Source organism: Jaculus jaculus, chromosome 5 (assembly GCF_020740685.1).
Source record: "Jaculus jaculus isolate mJacJac1 chromosome 5, mJacJac1.mat.Y.cur, whole genome shotgun sequence".
In the NCBI taxonomy this organism is placed as follows: domain Eukaryota; kingdom Metazoa; phylum Chordata; class Mammalia; order Rodentia; family Dipodidae; genus Jaculus; species Jaculus jaculus.
The window spans coordinates 57,786,242-57,804,436 of record NC_059106.1 but is presented as its reverse complement, the minus strand read 5'-3'; the positions used below and the strand labels follow the sequence as shown (position 1 = coordinate 57,804,436).

At 46.8% G+C, this 18,195-nt stretch overlaps 1 protein-coding gene, 1 non-coding gene and 1 pseudogene across 3 annotated transcripts in view; 2 read left to right on the top strand and 1 right to left on the bottom strand.

Annotated features, from left to right (window-relative positions):
• Positions 1-17,908, top strand: part of Rhce (Rh blood group CcEe antigens) — a 53,199-nt gene extending 35,291 nt beyond the window's left edge. Inside the window, exons 8-12 of one of the 2 annotated variants that reach the window (XM_045150283.1) lie at positions 6,941-7,060; positions 9,179-9,201; positions 10,945-11,024; positions 13,202-13,275; positions 17,882-17,908. In XM_045150283.1, coding sequence (XP_045006218.1) covers positions 6,941-7,060; positions 9,179-9,201; positions 10,945-11,024; positions 13,202-13,275; positions 17,882-17,908 — 324 coding nt within the window. Of the gene's footprint in view, positions 1-6,940; positions 7,069-9,178; positions 9,202-10,944; positions 11,025-13,201; positions 13,276-17,881 lie in introns of both variants that reach the window. The other variant, XM_045150282.1, reaches the window with a different exon arrangement.
• Positions 81-6,637, top strand: LOC123460904 (annotated as a pseudogene).
• On the bottom strand, positions 8,010-8,113 carry LOC123461228. The gene has a single exon (XR_006637522.1). It is a non-coding gene; the product is annotated as a U6 spliceosomal RNA (small nuclear RNA).
• Positions 17,909-18,195: the final 287 nt, after the last annotated feature.

Sequence of the window (18,195 nt, the reverse complement as noted above, 5' to 3'; positions counted from 1 at the left end):
AACTGGCCATCTGCCATCCTTTGCCCTGCCTCGGTCCGGCAGGGTGTGTGTGGGTCCCTGCTGGGCTGCTGTGTGGTGCCATGGGTGCATGAGGCGCATGTTGATGCTTTCTTAGGTTGGGGTCAAACCCTAGTTGGATTGTCAATTTGTCAAATTCTGCGGAGCAAGTCACAAACCACTGGTGTGACTTTTCCTGAGGAAACATTAGGGTGTCACAGAACCCAGAGACAGAGATGCCACTAGGAACCCAGGAGCGACTGCCAACCAGGGATCACTGTACAAAGAGATGCCAAGTCTGGGCTTTCTTTGCTTTTCCTGGATATCTGCTTTATTCTCCCCCTGCGGACCAACCTCCTCTCCTCCTCTACTAGGAGGACTGCCGTGAGTTCAAGGCCACCCTGAGACTACAGAGTGAATTCCAGGTCAGCCTGGGCTAGAGTGAGACCCTACCTTGAAAAACAAAAACAAACAAATCAAAAACAATCTCTAGGCCCTCAACTCCAAATTCTTTGAAGAAAGGGCTTCTTGGCTTAACATGGATGATATGTCATCCTTGACTGCAGTGGGGGTGGGGAGCAGGCCAATCATTCAAGGTTACTGCCAATCAAACGTGTAGATGTATGGGCGTGGTGGTGCACGCCTTTAATCCCAGCACTCTGGAGGCAGAGGTAGAGATCACTGTGAGTTTGAGGCCACCCTGAGACTACATAGTGAATTCCAAGTTAGTCTGAACTACAGTGAGCCCCTACCTTGGAGGGGTGGGGGGGGGCAAGTGGATGAATGTGGCTGGGAAGATGGCTCAGTGGTTAAAGGTACTGCTTGCAAAGCCGGATAGTCTGAGTTTGATTCCCTAGTATCCACATAGAGTCAGATGCACAAAGTGGCCTGTGCGTCTAGAGTTCGTTTACAGTGACAAGAAGCCCTGGTACACCTATACTTATTCTCAATATGCCTCCTTCTCACTGTCTGTCTCTCACACAGACACTGTCTCTGTCTCAAATAAATTAAATTAAAAATTGCTTTGGGGGTGACCCCTAGACTTGGGAGGTAGAAGCAATTAGATCACATCAGTTACCTTCTACTGCACAGCAAGCTGGAGGACCACCTGAGCCACATGAGATGCTGCTAAAAAATCCAAACAAAAAGTGTGGGGGAAATAAAACCCCAGCAGCTGAGGCTGGTCTGGAATTCACTGTACTGCCTAGGCTGGCTTTGAACTTACTATTCTCCTGTCTCTATCTCTTGAGTGCTGGAATTACAAAGATATTTTAAATTCAAAAGATGTGATCAGTGCCCAGTTTAAAAATACCACCACCAGGGCCTGGAGGGATGGCTTAGCAGTTAAAGCGTTTGCCTGCAAAGCCAAAGGACCCTGGTTCAATTCCCCAGGACCCACATCAGCCCGATGCACAAGGGGGCGCACACGTCTGGAGTTCGTTAGCAGTGGCTGGAGGCCCTGGCGTGCCTATTCTCTCTCTCCCTCTTTCTCTGTCAATTAAACAAATAAGTAAAAATAAAATATTTAAAAAGAAAGAAAAATACCACCACCAGTAAGGATTTTTGTAGTCGGTCATGTTTATCCACATATGAACTAAAAAAAAAAAAACAAAAAACTATTGTTACTATAAATACAAACATTATTTCAACCAAGTGCAGCATGTGTCGGAAGAATGCTGTGATTCAACATGAAGTCAGTTATCAGAACGTGGTTCATAAACTATGCAGTGATGCCTGCTTCTCGAAGTTTCGCTCTGCTAGCAACCTCACGATGAACTGTTGTGAGGACCGTGGGGCTTGCTCTTACAGTGGCTCTTGGCAGTGCCATGTGCTTCAGATTGAAGGACAGTCCAAGAAGTTTTGTAGCTCACTGTGTGTCACCTCATACAAGCAGGTGTACAAGTTCGGTGTTAACAGTCGTAAAATCTCTGCGGTCCCTCAGCGTCACCTAGCTGTGTCAGATGCAACTTCTGCGGCTACAGCTGTGTGGTGGCTTTCCAGAGTTTGTTCAGCAAACCAACGGGAATGAATCTTTCCTTGGTTCCCTTGTCTCAGGCTCAAGTTAATTGCGCGCATCCCCACTTGTTCAACAAGCGGAGGGAACGCCTCTGGCGTCTCCCCCCCCCACCATCAGTTCTGCCCCTGCTGGGGTGCCACGTCTAGCCGCCCAGTCTCAGCATGTTGGGTTTGCACGAAGTGTCGCGAAACCCAGATGTCAACACTGTAATTGTCTTTTTTTTTGCTGCAAAGCCAGAACTTCTTGTCTATAAGGGTAAAATGTTTCAGTTCTGTGGCAAGAATTGTTCTGATGAATATAAGAAAATAAATAATGTAGTGGCGATGTGTGAATATTGTAAAATTGAGAATGTTTTAAAGGAGACTGTGCGATTCTCGGATGCTGACAAGTCATTTTGTAGTGAAGGTTGCAAAGTACTTTATAAACATAACGTGGGGAAACGCTGGGGAAGTCACTGTACAATGGGCAGAGATTGTTTACAGACGCAGAATCACTGGGGCGGAAAGACAGGAGACTGTGCTGTGAGGAGTGGTAAGTGCACAGGCCTGTGCTGTCAGATGGCCAGATGTGCTTGTCAAAGACAGAGTAAACTCAGTGAGTCCTGGAAATGGCGAGGGGCAAGAAAACATTTTTGTAACCTGCTTTCCGTCCTGATGTTCTGCCATCAGCAAAGTATATGTAACCCACCTTCACAGAACAATGCAGCAAGTATTTCCATGGTCCAAGGCACTTCTGCAGGGCCCCCATGATCCCTCAGAAAAGATCTAACTCCAGTTTTTGCTAATGTAGTATCTTTGGGCAAGTGCTCCTGCTGCTGGGCCTGCAGTGAATTCTAAGTGTCTTACGAGGTACAGTTCCAGCTGTCACAGCAAAGATCAGTGGGGGTGCCAGTACACAAACAGATACCCTGAACCTGCCACCTTCTCAACCTCCAAGGCTTTTGAAGAACAAAGCTTTATTGTGCAAACCCATTACACAGACTAAAGCCACTTCACGCAAACCGCATACTCAGAACAAAGAATGCCAGACAGAAGACGCTCCAAGCCGGCCCCAGCTTATTGTGGTGCCAGACAGAGCCTGTGCCAGTGTTTGTACCTGCACCTCCTCATCTGTATACCCAGTATGCTCCTGTTCCCTTTGGTATTCCAGTTCCAATGCCTGTCCCCATGCTCTCTCCATCCCTAGTGGATAAAGTCACAGAGCACACTGAAGACAGTAAGGAAGAACTTCCTTCACATCATTTGAAGCTGATCTCCTGAGATGGCAGAAATACTTGTAGACGATGAAGATAAAGAAAAGACCCTGGGGCTGGAGAGATGGTTTAGCGGTTAAACGCTTGCCTGTGAAGCCTAAGGACCCCGGTTCGAGGCTCAGTTCCCCAGGACCCACGTTAGCCAGATGCACAAGGGGGAGCACGCATCTGGAGTTCGTTTGCAGTGGCTGGAAGCCCTGGCGCGCCCGTGTTCTCTCTCTCTCTCTCTCTCTCGGTCTCCTTCTCTCTCTCTCTGTCACTCTCAAATAAATAAATAAAAAGTGATATTTGAAAAAGACCAAGGAAGTACATATACTGGTGACCTTGAATTGGAGGCAGTGTCTACTCCACATAGCTGGGAGGAAGAACTGAATCATTGTGTCCTAAAAATCAAACGCTGTGCAAGAAACTGATTCAGAACTGAAACAGTCCTCAAAAGGGGAAACTGAACAGGATCTGGAGGCCTATTTTCCATCAGAATTCTTTGACCCACTTAATAAAGGACAGGGAATCCAAGCTCATTCCCAAACGAGACGGCGACACAGGGATGGCTTCCCCCAGCCAAGAAGAATAGGGCGGAAGAAGTCTGTAGTAGCTTTGGAGCCCACGAGTCTTATTCAAGGAGCCTTTCAAGGGTGTTCGGTGTCTGGGATGACATTGAAGTACATGTATGGGGTGAACGTCTAGAAGAATTGGGTTCAGTGGGAAAATGCCAAGGAAGGGCAGGGAGGTCTCAAGTGTAGTGGAGGTGAGCATGCTGTGGCCAGCCCACATTCTGATTCCTTAGGAAGTGCTCAAGACCAGTCACTTTCTCAAGAAGCCTCAGAGCCAGGCTATAAGGGTCGTTCTATTAAGCTGAAGGAAGATATTCTGGCCTGCACTTTTGCTGAGTTGAGTTTGGACTTACGCCAATTTATCCAAGAGGTGTGGAGACCAAATGGTGAAAAATATGATCCAAGCTGGGCATGGTGGCACATGCCTTTAATCCCAGCACTACTCAGGAGGCAGAGGTAGGAGGATCGCCATGAGTTCGAGGCCACTCTGAGATTGCATAGTGATTTCCAGGTTAGCCTGAGCTAGAGTGAAACCCTACCTTGAAAAAAAAACAAAAACAAACTATATATATATATACACATATACATATATTGATCCAGACAGTACCTTATACTTACATGCCTTGGAATTCAGCAGTACCTGGTTGAAAATGGTAGAATAGATAACATTTTCACTGAGCCCTATTCCAGATTTATGATTGAATTTACCAAACTCTTGAGAATATGGGAACCTGCAATACTTCTTAATGATAAACTAACTATTGACAAGAGGAGACAAAACGAAGATGATGAGGTTCCAATGGGTGCAGAGAAGGCAGAGAATATGGACAATCCCCTGAGATGCCCTGTCTGGCTCTATGAATTGTACTTGTCAAAGTGCTCAGGAAGTGTGAAGCAGGGGAGTGATGCATTTTACCTTCAGCCTGAGCGTTCCTGTGTCCCGAACAGCCCCATGCATACTCAACATTCCCAATCGACCCTGGCACCCTGGATACCATGCTCACGCATATTCTGATGGTGAGAATCGTACATGAAGAGCTTGCCAAAGCCCAACCTGGACTCTGATGTTGAATTATCAGATTCAGATGGAAGTCAGGGGCTGGAGAGATGGCTTAGTAGTTAAGTGCTTGTCTGTGAAACCTATGGACCCCAGTTTGAGGCTTGATTCCCCAGGACCCACGTTAGCCAGATGCACAAGGGGGCACACGCATCTGGAGTTCATTTGCAGTGGCTGGAGGCCCTGGTGTGCCCATTCTCTCCCTCCCTCCCTCTTTCTCTGTCGCTCTCAAATAAATAAATAAAAATAATTTTTGAAAAAAGATGGAAGTTAGGATCGACCCTAGTTTTGTATACGTTAGTATGCACCAAACTGTGAAGGCATCTAGCTGTTGGGAAGAAATGTGTAAATCCAAGTTCTTTTAACTTGAGTAGGAGACACTGGAAAGCAGATGACTTGTGAACCACAGTGTGGATGTACAAATGAGAACTGAGGGAAGAAATGTGAGCTAAGAATGTGGCAATGATACAGTTCATAGACACATTCATTTGTTTGTTTTTGGTTTTCTGAGGTAGGGTCTCACTGTAGCCCAGGCTGACCTGGAATTCACTATGTAGTCTCAGGGTGGCCTCAAACTCACAGCGATCCTCTGCCTCCCGAGTGCTGGGATTAAAGGCGTGCGTCACCACGCCCAGCTTCATAAACATCTTCGAATGGCTACCCAATTTCTCTGAGTGGTGCATAATCTTATTTTGTTTGGGAATAACAAATTGTGGAATATTTTTAAGGAAAATTGTAAAACAAAAAACAAAAAAAAAAAAAAACCAAACAACCCACAACTCTACCATAGACCTTAGGTAGCTTTGGGGTGAGACCTTGGCTGCAGTAAGCTATTTAAACAAGCCCTGTATAAAGATCAGGGGATAAATCCATACAAAGGTAAGAATAATATAAAATGAGAACAGTGGGACCCAGCCTTGAAGATCCAATCAAAAAAAAAAAAAAGCTCAACTTTTTAAAATGATCATGAAGTGGTCTTGATTGATTTTCACTGCCATGCCAATTATGAAAAGGACAGAAGCTTCTGGTACTCCCACCACAGGCCCCTTTCATCAGGACAGTGTCCTTCACTGCTGTCACTGTAGCAGTGGCTCTGAACCGTCCACTTTGCTGAGTCTAGCCTTCTCAGCTGTGGGCCTGGATATGGGTAATTGAAGGTAAAGATGATTTTCCACAAACTAATTACATACACAGAAGATCTGTGTAGCCCGTTAGACCCCAAGCGTCTTGAAATGTTTGTAGAAAACCCTAAAATACCCACTTCTCTGGCTGCAGGCCTTTATCGCTGCTCTCCTAGCCCGAGCTGTGGAGCACAGAAGTGGGGCCTCTCCTTTTATTTTTAGGGTTTTTTTTTTCCCCAATGGAAGCTTTTCTTTCATTGTTTCCGAAGGATTCTTAATTGTCCTTTGCACCAGTTTTTGGAGGCCCTTGTCATTTCAAACGGATAAGTCTTCTGAACTCAGGCAGACCTGTGGGGACTCTGCAGAGACACAGTATTACATAGCAATCCCAGCGCTGGTAGGAAAGTTCTACCTCTGCCTCCCGAGTGCTGGGATTAAAGGCATGCGCCACCACGCCCGGCAATATATGGTTTTAAAAATCTTTTTACTTATTTGTGTGTGTGTGTGTGTGTGTGTGTGTGTGTGTGTGTGTGTGTGTGTGGTGGGGACGGAATCCAGGCCCTTGCATCTTCTAAGCAAACTCCCTCTCACCAAACCACACCCTCAGCCTTCTTAACATTTGTTCCCCAGGGGCTGTGAATACAACCTACAGGTCTTAGAAGACCTTCTCCTCCCCTCCCCAACCCCATCTTAGGGTCTCACTCTAGCCCAGGCTGACCTGGAACTCACCTGTGACTCCAGGCTGGCCTCAAACCCCCAGTACTCTGCCTCCTGAGTGCTGGACTCAAAGGCTTGCGTCACCATGCCCTGCTTGTTAAGGTGATCCCCTGTGCCCATCCCCCTTTGGTGGCCTTGGGTGTCAAGAGCCTGTGGGAAGGGTGGGAAGGGGCCATGAGTCTCACTTGCTGATCTGCTTGTAACTTCATTTCATTTTGTCCCCAGGTGTGTCTGAACCGCATGCTGGAGATTCAGGACCCCAGTGGCGTGCACTACACCTTCGGCTTGCCGGGTCTACTCGGAGGGGTCACCTACATTATCCTGATAACACATCACACCTTCTCAGCTCTAACGTGGGTTGCTTGGTCCTGCTGTCCCACAGCCCCTGCCCCAACTCAATAGGAAATGTGCCCAGAGTCCAGCGTAGGTGGCCATGCAGGACCACACATCCAACCTTTGTTGGCCAGTCTATTCAGAGATTCTTTTTTGTTTGTTTGTTTGTTTTTCGAGGTAGGGTCTCACTCTAGCCCAAGCTGACCTGGAATTCACTATGGTGTCTCAGGGTGGCCTTGAACTCATGGTGATCCTCTTACCTCTGACTCCCAAGTGCTGGGATTAAAGGTGTGCACCACCATGCCCAGCCAGAAATTCCATTTTGTTTTGTTTTGTTTGTTTAGGTGAGGTCTTGTTCTAACCCCAGGCCAACCTGGAACACACTTGTGTTTTGCTTTTCTGTTGTTTTTGGCTTTTTGAGGTAAGGTCTCACTCTAGCCCAGGCTGACCTGGAATTCACTATGTAGTCTCAGGGTTGCCTCAAACTCACGGACATCCTCCTACCTCTGCCTCTCAAGTGCTGGGATTAATGGTGCCACTCTTGAAACACACTCTGTAGCCCAAGCTGTCCTTGAACTCAGAGAGATCCTCTTACCGCAACCATTCTAGTACTGGGATTACAGGTGTGAGCCGCCATGCCTGGCCTCAGAAATTCTTCTTCCCTCTACCTTGTGTGGAGTTCATTCTCCAGGACACTTCTTACCAGAAGGGCAAGTTAGGAGCAGGGCAGAGGCGCACGGTATTTTTTGTTGTTCTTTTTAAAAATAATTGTTATTGGGAGCTCTAATATATGAACATGCTACAAATTGGTCATATTTCCATCGGGGTGTACTCTTTCGTACCTTCCTCTGCCGCATTCCGCCGATGGCCCTCCTCAGTGGGGCAATCTGTGATCACTGTGGGTCTTGAATGAACCAGTCAGTTCCTGTGTGGAGGACAATGCCTCACAGTGTGCCTTCCCCAAAATATGGACCACTTCATGAATTTGTGTCTCATCCCTGCACAGGAGCCATGTTAATGTCTGTATAGTTCCAGTTTTAGTAGATGTGCTGCCTAAGAAAGTATGTGGCACACATGTTTTTGCTTTTTTTTTTTAATTATTTTTTTTATTTTCGAGGTAGGGTCTCACTCTAGCTCAGGCGGCCTGGAATTCACTATGTAGTCTCAGGTGGCCTTGAACTTACAATGATCCTCCTACCTCTGCCTCCCGAGTGCTGGGATTGAAGACATGTGCCACCATGCCTGGCTTGTGTATGTGTGTGTGTGTGTTGAGACAAGTCCAATGGTTTTTTTTTTTTTTAATTGTGTTTATTTTTACTTATTTATCTGAGAGCAACAGACACAGAGAATGAGACAGAAAGAGAAAGAGAGAGAATGGGCATGCCAGGGCCTCCAGCCACTGCACATGAACTCCAGATGCATGCACTACTTTGTGCATCTGGCCAATGTGGGTCCTGGGAAATCAAGCCTCCAACTGGTGTCCTTAGGCTTCACAGGCAAGCACTAAACTGCTAAGCCATCTCTCCAGCCCCAGTTTTGTTTTTTTATAAGAGAGAATTGGCACACCAGGGCCTCTACCATTGTAATCAAATTCCAGATACGTATGCCACCTTATGCGCATGTGCAACCTTGAACATTCGTCACCTTGTGCATCTGGCTTACGTGGGATCTGGAGAGTTGGACCTGGGTCGTTGGCTTGACAGGCAAGCTCTTTAACTGCTAAGCCATAGCTCCAGTCCAGAAGCCCACAGTTGAGGCCCCACAATGTAAACAGAGCAGGTCAATCTGGTTCAAGCCCTCTGGGTCACTTTTTCCAGACATGGTAGTTGGGATCAGGGTAACATCAGAGTGGCCCTAAAACTGTTCCTGTGGCGGGTGGTGGAGGCTGGAAGGTCTTAGAGCAGCCTGAGAACTCCACCCAGCGCTTCCAGGCTCTTGTCATTGTCAGAGGGAAAAGTGAAGAATTAGGAAGAGGTTTTGAAAGACCCCCAGAGGGAGACCCTCACTCAAGTCTCGAGATAGCATGCACCCAAAGACACACGGGAGACCGAGCTTGCTGCAAAAGCATGAGGCTTTATTTGGGAAGACCAGAGGTCTGGGGCCAACACGTATCTCATGCAGGAGACAGAGGAGTCGACCCCGAGCCTTATTGGGTGTTTCTTTTTATAGGGTTTTTAGCAAGGACGGGAAAAGGGGGGTTTCACAAGGGTATTTGCAAAGCTTATAACTTTACTGGTACAGTTATGTCTACATATCTTATTTTTGCATAACCAGAGTTTAAGTCCTTGGTCAGGCTATCTTGGGAAACTATTCCATTATTTTGGTTTTTCTCAAAACTGTATTTTTGTTTTTCCTCTTCCCGGGACATAAAGTTCAGGTTGACCCAACCAACCCATATCTTGGGCCACCCGCAGTCTATCTTTAGCCTATCTTTGATTTACTTCTTCCTGAATATACCATTCAGGCTGACCCCTAGCTGTTCTGTAGCAACCAGCTGTTTCTTCACTAAGTTTTACTTTAAAATTTTCCATCCTGCCTTTCAGTTTTACCCCAGGATGATTCTGGGATGAGTCCTGGGCCAGGCTCTGAGCTGAGCTCTCTGTTTTCTCCTTTTCCCACCCACCTGTGAACTGTAGAAGCAAGAGTCAAGCAGACGCGATCAATGCTGCTGTCCACAGCACAGCCCCGCAGGGCTAGTGGTGCCCAGGCCCAGGCTGCACCCCGGGGCCCAAGGATTCTAATATACTAGAGAAGATGCTGGAACTCCTCCTCCCTTCCTGCCATTTGTCTGCATGACTCTGTAGGAAAATGACAGGAAATGTGCAGACTGTGGAGAGGACATTTGGCCTCTTTTTTTTTTCCAGCCCCCAATTTTTTTTGTTTATTTTTATTTATTTATTTGAAAGTGACAGAGAGAAGGAGGCAAAAGAGAGAGAGAGAGAATGGGCGCGCCAGGGCTTCCAGCCACTGCAAACGAACTCCAGACGCACGTGCCCCCTTGTGCATCTGGTCCTGGGGAGTCAAGCCTCGAACTGGGGTCCTTAGGCTTCACAGGCAAGCGCTTAACTGCTAAACCATCTCTCCAACCCCTATTTTTTTTAATTAACAACTTCCAGGATTGTAAACAATATCCCATAGTAATGTCCACCCTTCCGCCACTTTCCTTTTTGAAACTCCATTCTCCATCATATCCCCTCCCCCTCTCAATCAGTCTCTTTTATTTTGATGTCATATTCTTTGCCTCCTATTATGATGGTCTTGTGTAGGTAGTGTCAGGCACTGAGGTCATAGATATCCAGACCATTTTGTGTCTGGGGGAGCACATTGTAAGGAGTCCCACCCTTCCTTTGGTTCTTACGATCTTTCTGCCACCTCTTCTGCAATGGACCCTGAGCCTTGGAAAGTGTGACTGAGATATTTTTTAGTGCTGAGCACTCCTCTGTCACTTCTCAGTACCATGGTGCCTCCTGAGCGATCCCAAGGTCACTGATTTGGCCTCTTTTTAAAATATTTTATTCATTTATTTGAGAGAGATACAGAAAGAGCTAGGGATATGGCTCAGTGGATAAAGGAGCTTGCTTGAGAGAGACAGAGAAACAGGCAGACAGAGAGTGAGTATGGACACTCCAGGGCCTCCTACACTGCAAACGAACTCCAGATGCATGTGCCCACCACTCTGTACATCTGGCTTTATGTGTGTACTGGGGAACTGAATCCAGGTCATCAGGCCTTGCAAGCCAACACCTTTAGCTGCTGAGACATCACTGCAGACCACAGCTGACCTGACCTTCATGACCCTTCTTAGCAATGACATTACTGATGCCAACTGTCCTTTTTGTTCCTTGTAACCTCTGCAACTTGAGGCCTGAGTGGCCCCTCTCTTTTGTTTTTTCTAGACTCGTCAGCCAGGTGACCAATGACATTGGGGCTCTCAGCTTTCTTATGGCAGCAGGCATGGTATCTGGTCTTCTAACAGGTCAGTGTGACATCATCCTTCTACCTGGGCATTTCCTGCCCTATAGCTGGGGATGTATGTACTGAGTCATCCCCCCAGGCCCAGCTCAGGGAAGCGCTGGGACTCACACTTTCAATCCCAACACACCTACGGCAATGGGAGGTGGAACTAAGCTTTGGAAGCTCCTGGCCTTTAGAGCAGCCAACAAGAAAGACTCTGCCTCAAGGTGGAAGGTGAAGACTGACACCCGGAAGTTGTCCTCTGACCCCCACATTCACACTGTGGCGAGCATGCGCGCACGCACACACATTGGAGGTGTTTTTGAATCTGAATGTAGCTCAGTTGGCAGAGTGCTTGTCTAGCATGTGGAAAGCACTGGGTTCAGTCTTTAACACCATGGGAAACTGGATGTAGTGCTATTGTAATCCTAGTCCTCCAGAGGTAGAGGTAAAAGAAAAAAAACGAAACCAGCCAGGTTGGTGGTGCACACCTTTAATCCCAGCACTCAAGAGACAGAGGTTGGAGGACTGCTCTGCGTTCTGTGTATGTACGGGATGGGGAGATGGCTGAGCGGTTAAGGCCAGATGCATAACGTGGTAGGTGCTGCATCTGGAGTTGTTTGCAGCAGCAACAGGCCCTGACATGCCTATATTCTCTCTCTCTCTAATAAATAAAATATAGTAAATAAAAGAGGGTTGGAGAGATGGCTTAGCGGTTAAGATGCTTGTCTGTGAAGCCTAAGGACCCAGGTCCGATTCCCCAAGACCCACGTTAGCCAGATGCACAAGGTGGTGCATGCATCTGGAGTTTGTTTGCAGAGGCTAGAGGCCCTGGCATGCCCATTTTCTCTCTCTACCTGCTTCGTTCTTTCTCTCCAATGAATGAATGAATAAATAAATAAATAAATTTTATATACAGATATATTCCTTTTTATTTTATTTTATTTTGTTTTTTTGTGGTAGGGTCTCACTTGTGCCCCAGGCTGACCTGGAATTCACTCAGTAGTGTCAGGGTGGCCTTGAATTCACGGCAATCCTCCTACCTGTCTCCTAAGTGCTGGGATTAAAAGCGTGTGCTACCACACCCAGCTCCCATGCCGTGATTCTAACTACTTAGAATACTAAGGCAAGACCCAGTCTGTTGAGAAAGAGAGAGAGATTAGCCACCTCACAAAAAAGGCAAGTACTCCTTTAGGGTAAGCTAATGAATCCAACCAGAAATTGAGAGGACGCTCAGGCTTGAACTGATTGGACAAAGGCTGGTTGATTAGGAAAAAGACAAAACAGCAGCAAATGCAAATTGCTCTAAACTACTGTCCTCCCTACAAAAGCAGACCCTTCAGCTGAGGTGCCTGTGGGTACTGGAGTGAGGACAGACAGAACTGTGAGGGCACTTTGTAGGAACCTCTCTCCTCTCCCTCCCTCTCTCTTTGTTTTTGTTTTTCAAGGTAGGGTCTCACTCTAGCCTAGACAGACCTAGAATTCATTATGTAGTCTCAGGCTGGCCTTGAACCTCAAACTCACGGCGATCCTCCGACCTCTGCCTCTCGAGTGCTGGGATTAAAGGTGTGCGCCACCAAACCCGGCAGTAGGAGACACTCTCCATGGTAGCTCTTGTGTCAGTGGTTGAAGGTGCTTGCTTGCAAAACCTGCTTGCCTGGGTTCTCTTCCTTAGCCACCCACATAAAGCTGGATGGGCATTAATTTCAAACACACACACACACACACACACACACACACACACACACACATCTTTAGAAAAGAAATGGAGCCACTGCTCCTTGCATTTTCCTCTTTCCCTGCCCTCCCTCACTCCAGCCCTCCTTCCTTCTCTCCCAACTTTCTTCTTCACAGGGTCTCACTATGTAGCCAACTGGTAATCCTCCTGCCTCTGCCTCCTGACTGTTACAGTGACGGGCTGTGCCAAGGCCCTGCTATGCCATCTAAGCAGTCAGAGTCATGCTCATCCAATACAGCTTAGTGAGACCTCGATCCTTTGGAGAACCTGGCTCTGGCCAGTTCCTTTTAGATATCCACGGAGGCTAATCAGGAGTGACAGTGATTTCATCTGCCTGTCCCCTGATTGTGAGACAAAAAGAATTCCTTTTGAGATGCCATAATCTACATGCGATATTTTCTATAATCTTGATGTAACAAATGTGCTCTAAATGTTTTGACATTTATTATCATTTGTTTAAGGTTTGCTCCTAAATCTCAAAATATGGAAAGCACCTCACGCAGCTAAATATTTTGATGATCAAGCTTTCTGGGAGGTAAGCTTTTTTTAAAAATTTACTTATTTGCATGTGTAAGAGGAGCTGGTGGGTGCACCAGCTCTCTGGCCACTGAGCATGTCCATCTAGCTTTGCATGGGTGAGTAGAGAATTGTATATAGGCAGTCAAGCCTTGCAAGCAAGAGCCTTTAACCACTGAGCCATCTCCTAACCACGAAAGGAGATTTTTTTTTACACATATGCTTCCCTACATAGATGATATGCTCGGTGCACACGCGCGCTTCTCTACATAGATGGCACACACCTTTAATCCTAGCACTTGGGAAGCAGAGGTAGGAGGATCACTGTGCTTTCGGGGCCAGCCTGAGACTATATGGTGAATTCCAAGTCAGCCTGGGCTAGAGTGAGACCCTACCTCGAAAAACCAAAACAGACAAAAAAAAAAAAAAAAAAAAAGAAAGAACTCAGCTGCGGAGAGGGGAGAACACACCGAGCTGCATTATAGCACCTGTGGTCATGAGCTGGCTCGAAGGGCCAGAGTTCACCCGTCATCCCACTGCCCTGTTCTCTTTTAACGTACACTCAGCTCACAGAATACTCTGTCGTGTGTCCCTTTCGTCAGTCATCCTCTGATGCATGCTGTGGGTAGGCTGGGTAAGCAGGGACCTGGGGAAGTTGTCTGACGGATGGCAGGCCCAGAATCATACTTTTTTTCAAGGTAGGGTCTTGCTCAAGCCCAGGCTGGCCTGGAATTCACTCTGTAGTCTCAGGCTGGCCTTGAACTCATGTCAGTCCTCCTACCTCTGCCTCCTGAGTGCTGGGATTGAAGGCGTGTGTCACCATGCTGGGCTTGAATCGTACCTTTGTGAGTATAAGACAAGATTAGATATTAGGCCTTCTGGGTTCCAGGACAGTCCCTTCTCTAGGGAGCAGCCAAGATACTGGCCACAAAGGGGACATAGAAACAGTGCTATTAAGGACCTGAGCACATGTGGCCAGCAGAGGGTGCTGAGGAAGGGCCTCTTCCTCTTCCCCTTAGACAGGTTTATCCTGGTATAACTGATACGCAGTGAATCCCACACGCTTCAAGTATACAACTGGAAGCCAGGGGTAGTGGCACAGGCCTGTAATCCCAGGACTCTGGAGGCTGAGGTAAGAGGATTGCTGCAAGTTTGGGGCCAACCTAGACTACAGATTGAAACTATCTCAAAAAAACAAAAAGTAAAATAAAATAAAATGGGCTAGAGAGATGGCTCAACTATGAAAGGTGCTTGCCAGTCCAGGTTCAATTCCCCAGGACCCAAGTAAGCCAGATGCACAAAGTGGCACATGTGTCTGGAGTTCCTTTGCAGTGACAGGAGATCCTGGTACACCCATCTCTTCACAGTTGGTCTGTCTGTGAAAGAAAAAAGCAAGGAAGGAAGGAGGGAGGGAGAGAAGGAGGAAGAGAGGAATGAGGGAGGGAGAGAAGAAGGGAAAGAGGCAGGAAGAATCAAAATAAAAGGAGGAAGGAAGGAAAGAGAAAAAGCAAATAGACCAAAAAATACAATTGGATCCATTGAGACATAATTATATGCCTGTGGGACCCTGAGCACAATTAAGGCAAGGATCATGCACCTTTCACCCTCAAAAGGCTCCTGTGTGTTCTGAACTACTCCCTTCCGGGAGAGGCCATGGCTCAGCCAGCAGTTAAAAGTGCTTGCTTGAATTGCTCCCTCCCTGCTCCTCCCAACCTCTCCTCAGCTAACCACTGAACATCAACATTCAAGCTGCATTCTCATCCACTATGAAGTTTTTTTTGGGGGGGGTTCGAGTTTTTTGAGGTAGGGTTTCACTCTAGCCCAGGCTGACCTGGAATTCACTATGTAGTTTCAGGGTTGTTGTCAAGGAATATAGACAACAAAAAATATAAATATTATTACAATTTTGGCATAAAAATACAACAAAATGTGTTGAGTTCCTCTTGCTGTTTTATGCAGAAGTTTTTAAATTAAATTAAATTTATTTATTTGCAAGAAGAGAGAAATAGAGAGAAAGATAATGGGCATGCCAGGACCTCTAGCTACTGCAAATGAATTCTAGATGCATGCGCCACACTGTGCATCTGGCTTTATGTGGGTACTGAGGAATCAAATCCGGGTTATTCAGCTTTGCAGGCAAGCACCTTAACCCTGTGCCATCTCTCCAGCCATTACACAGAATTTCTAAAATCTAGCCTTGCTGTACTGATATCATCCTGCTTCTGGTTTGAAATGAATGTTCTAGGGAGCAGAATGAGGAGGGCCAGCTTGTAAAGTAGGAAAACGGATTAGAAGCAATGAGGTCTGAACTATAAGTCTAACTCCCCAGGACAGGCCACTTCCATTTCATCAGCTATAAAACGAGACCCAGAGCTTGGGAGATGGCTCAGTGTTTTAAGGCACTGGCTTGCTGCTGGCCTTGGGTTCCAGTCCCTAGTTGCCATATAAAGCCAGACCACACAAAGTGGCACACGTGTCTGGAGTTTGTTTGCAGCCTGGCACTCTCATTCTCTCGCTCTGTTTGCAATAAATAAATAATTAATTTTAAAAAATGAGACCAAGCTCCACATTCTGAGAGCCCGGGCTCTACAGTGAGTCAGGTCTAGGTCCTACCACTTCTGCCCATGCCCTCCTGCATGGCCTCCTGCAACCGCAGCCTCCCCACTTGTGAAATGAAGGCAACATTTGAGAAGAAGGGATTTATTTCAGGCTTATAGATCCAGGGGAAGTTCCGTCAATGGCAGAAGCTGCTTCCCGGCAGAGAGAGACAACTAGAGCCAGCAAACACCAGCTCCAGTAGCTCCCGAATCCAGAGCTCAGGCTCTCTCTGAACATGTTTGGACTGGAATCAGATCCGCCCAATGACATGCCCCCGCTAGCAGCAATCCGCCTGCTAGAAACTGAAAATTACAAACTTAATTTTAGTAAAACATCTGAGTCTATGGGGCCATACTTCCAAACTACCAAAAAGGGTATAAAGGAGACAGTGTGTGTGAGATGCCAGCGCCCTGACTGATGTAGAGAAATCAAGGCGCTAGCTCCTGACTCCCAGCCCTGGTATTCTGTGATCCAAAAACTGCTCAAGGGCTGGAGAGATGCCTTAGCAGTTAAGCGCTGGCTCGTGAAGCTTAAGGACCCCGGTTCGAGGCTCGACTCCCCAGGACCCACGTTAGCCAGATTCACAAGGGGGCGCATGCGTCTGGAACTCATTTGCAGTGGCTGGAGGCCCTGGCACACCCATTCTCTCTCTCTATCTGCCTCTTTCTCTCTCTGTCTGTCGCTCTCAAATAAATAAATAAATAAATAAATAAATAAATAAATAAAAACCGCTCAAGATGAGGGATGTGGCACAGCAGGCTGTGATACAGCCCCAAGTAAACAAATGACAACAGAACCTTTCAGGATATGTTGAGCCTGCGGAGGGGCCAACGGAGACCTGAGAACTCGTTTCAAACACCTGAGACACTGTGCTCCGTTACAGGGTTTTAGGAACCCCAGTGGAGACGCAGCACCCATGCGTAACAAACTGAACTGTTGCGAAACGGAGCGAGCTACTTCCTATGGTAGCAGTAAGTCCCTTGTCACTGAAGGCATTCAAACAAAGTACAGTTTACCATCAATGATCCATGTAAAGAACTAAACAGGGCCTTGGAGAGATGGCTCAATGGTTAAAGGCATTCGCTTGCAAAGCCTGATGGCTTGAGTTCAATTCCCAGTCCCTGCATAAAGCCAGATGCACAAAGTGGTACGTGCATCTGGAGTTCATTTGAGGGCAAGAGGCCTTGTGCGCCTATACTCTCTTTCTGTCTGCCTCTTTGTCTCTCTTGCAAATAAATAAAAACAAGAAAACTAAACAGAGATGGGCATGGTGGCCTGTAAGCCCATCACTGAAAAGCTATTTGCAGGAAGATGATGAGTTCAAGGTCAGCTTAGGCTGCATAGCAAAACACATTCTCAAAAACAAAAATAGTGGTTAAGGCACTTGTCTGCAAAGCCAAAGGACCCAGGTAAGCCAGATGCAGAAGGGGGTGCATGCATCTGGAGTTCGTTTGCAATGGCTGGAGGCCCTGGCACGCCCATTCTTTCCCTCTCTCTCTCTACCTGCCTATTTCTCTCTCTCTCTCTCTCTCTCAAATAAATAAATCAAAAATAATGGTCTTCTGTCTTATTTCTTTGAGACAGTGTCTCACTGAACTTGGAGCTTCACTTTCTGGTTAGATTGACTGGCCTCTGAGCCTCAGCCATCTGCCTGTCCTCATCCGCCTCAGCACTGGGGTGACAGGTTACAGGTGGTAGCCACGCCTGGCTTCTTACATGGGTACTGGAAACCAAACTCACGTCTTCATACCTGTGTAGCAAGTGCTCTCACCCACTGAGCCACCTTCCCAGCCCATGAATGTGAACCTCTGTGGTACTGTATTGAAGTGTTTAGGTTAGTGCAAGTTTCAGATCAAGTTTAAAAAACTAACCCCTGGAGCACGCCTTTAATCCTGACACTTGGAAGGCAGGGGTAGGAGGATCATGGTGAGTTTGTGGCCACCATGAGACTAAAAATAAATAAATAAATAAATAAACCTTGAGAACAACAGTTCATCCACAATAACACATTTGTTTTGTTTTTACAGTTTCCCCACTTAGCAGTTGGATTCTAAGCAAATTCATCCAAGAACAAGCCTGACTAAGCTTGGAAAGAAACTTCCTTCCCCTGTTGGCCACTCTGTGTGAGACACACACTCATAATGAAGTCTATGTACAGTGAAAAAGGTCAGAGATGGATTTAATATTAGCAAATAAAAGGCTGAAGATGGGCTGGAGAGATGGCTTAGTGGTTAAGGTGTTTGCCTGCAAAGCCAAAGGATCCCGGTTTGATTCCCCAGTACCCACGTAAACTAAATGCACAAGGGGTTGCATGCATTTGGAGTTTGTTTTGTTTGCAGTG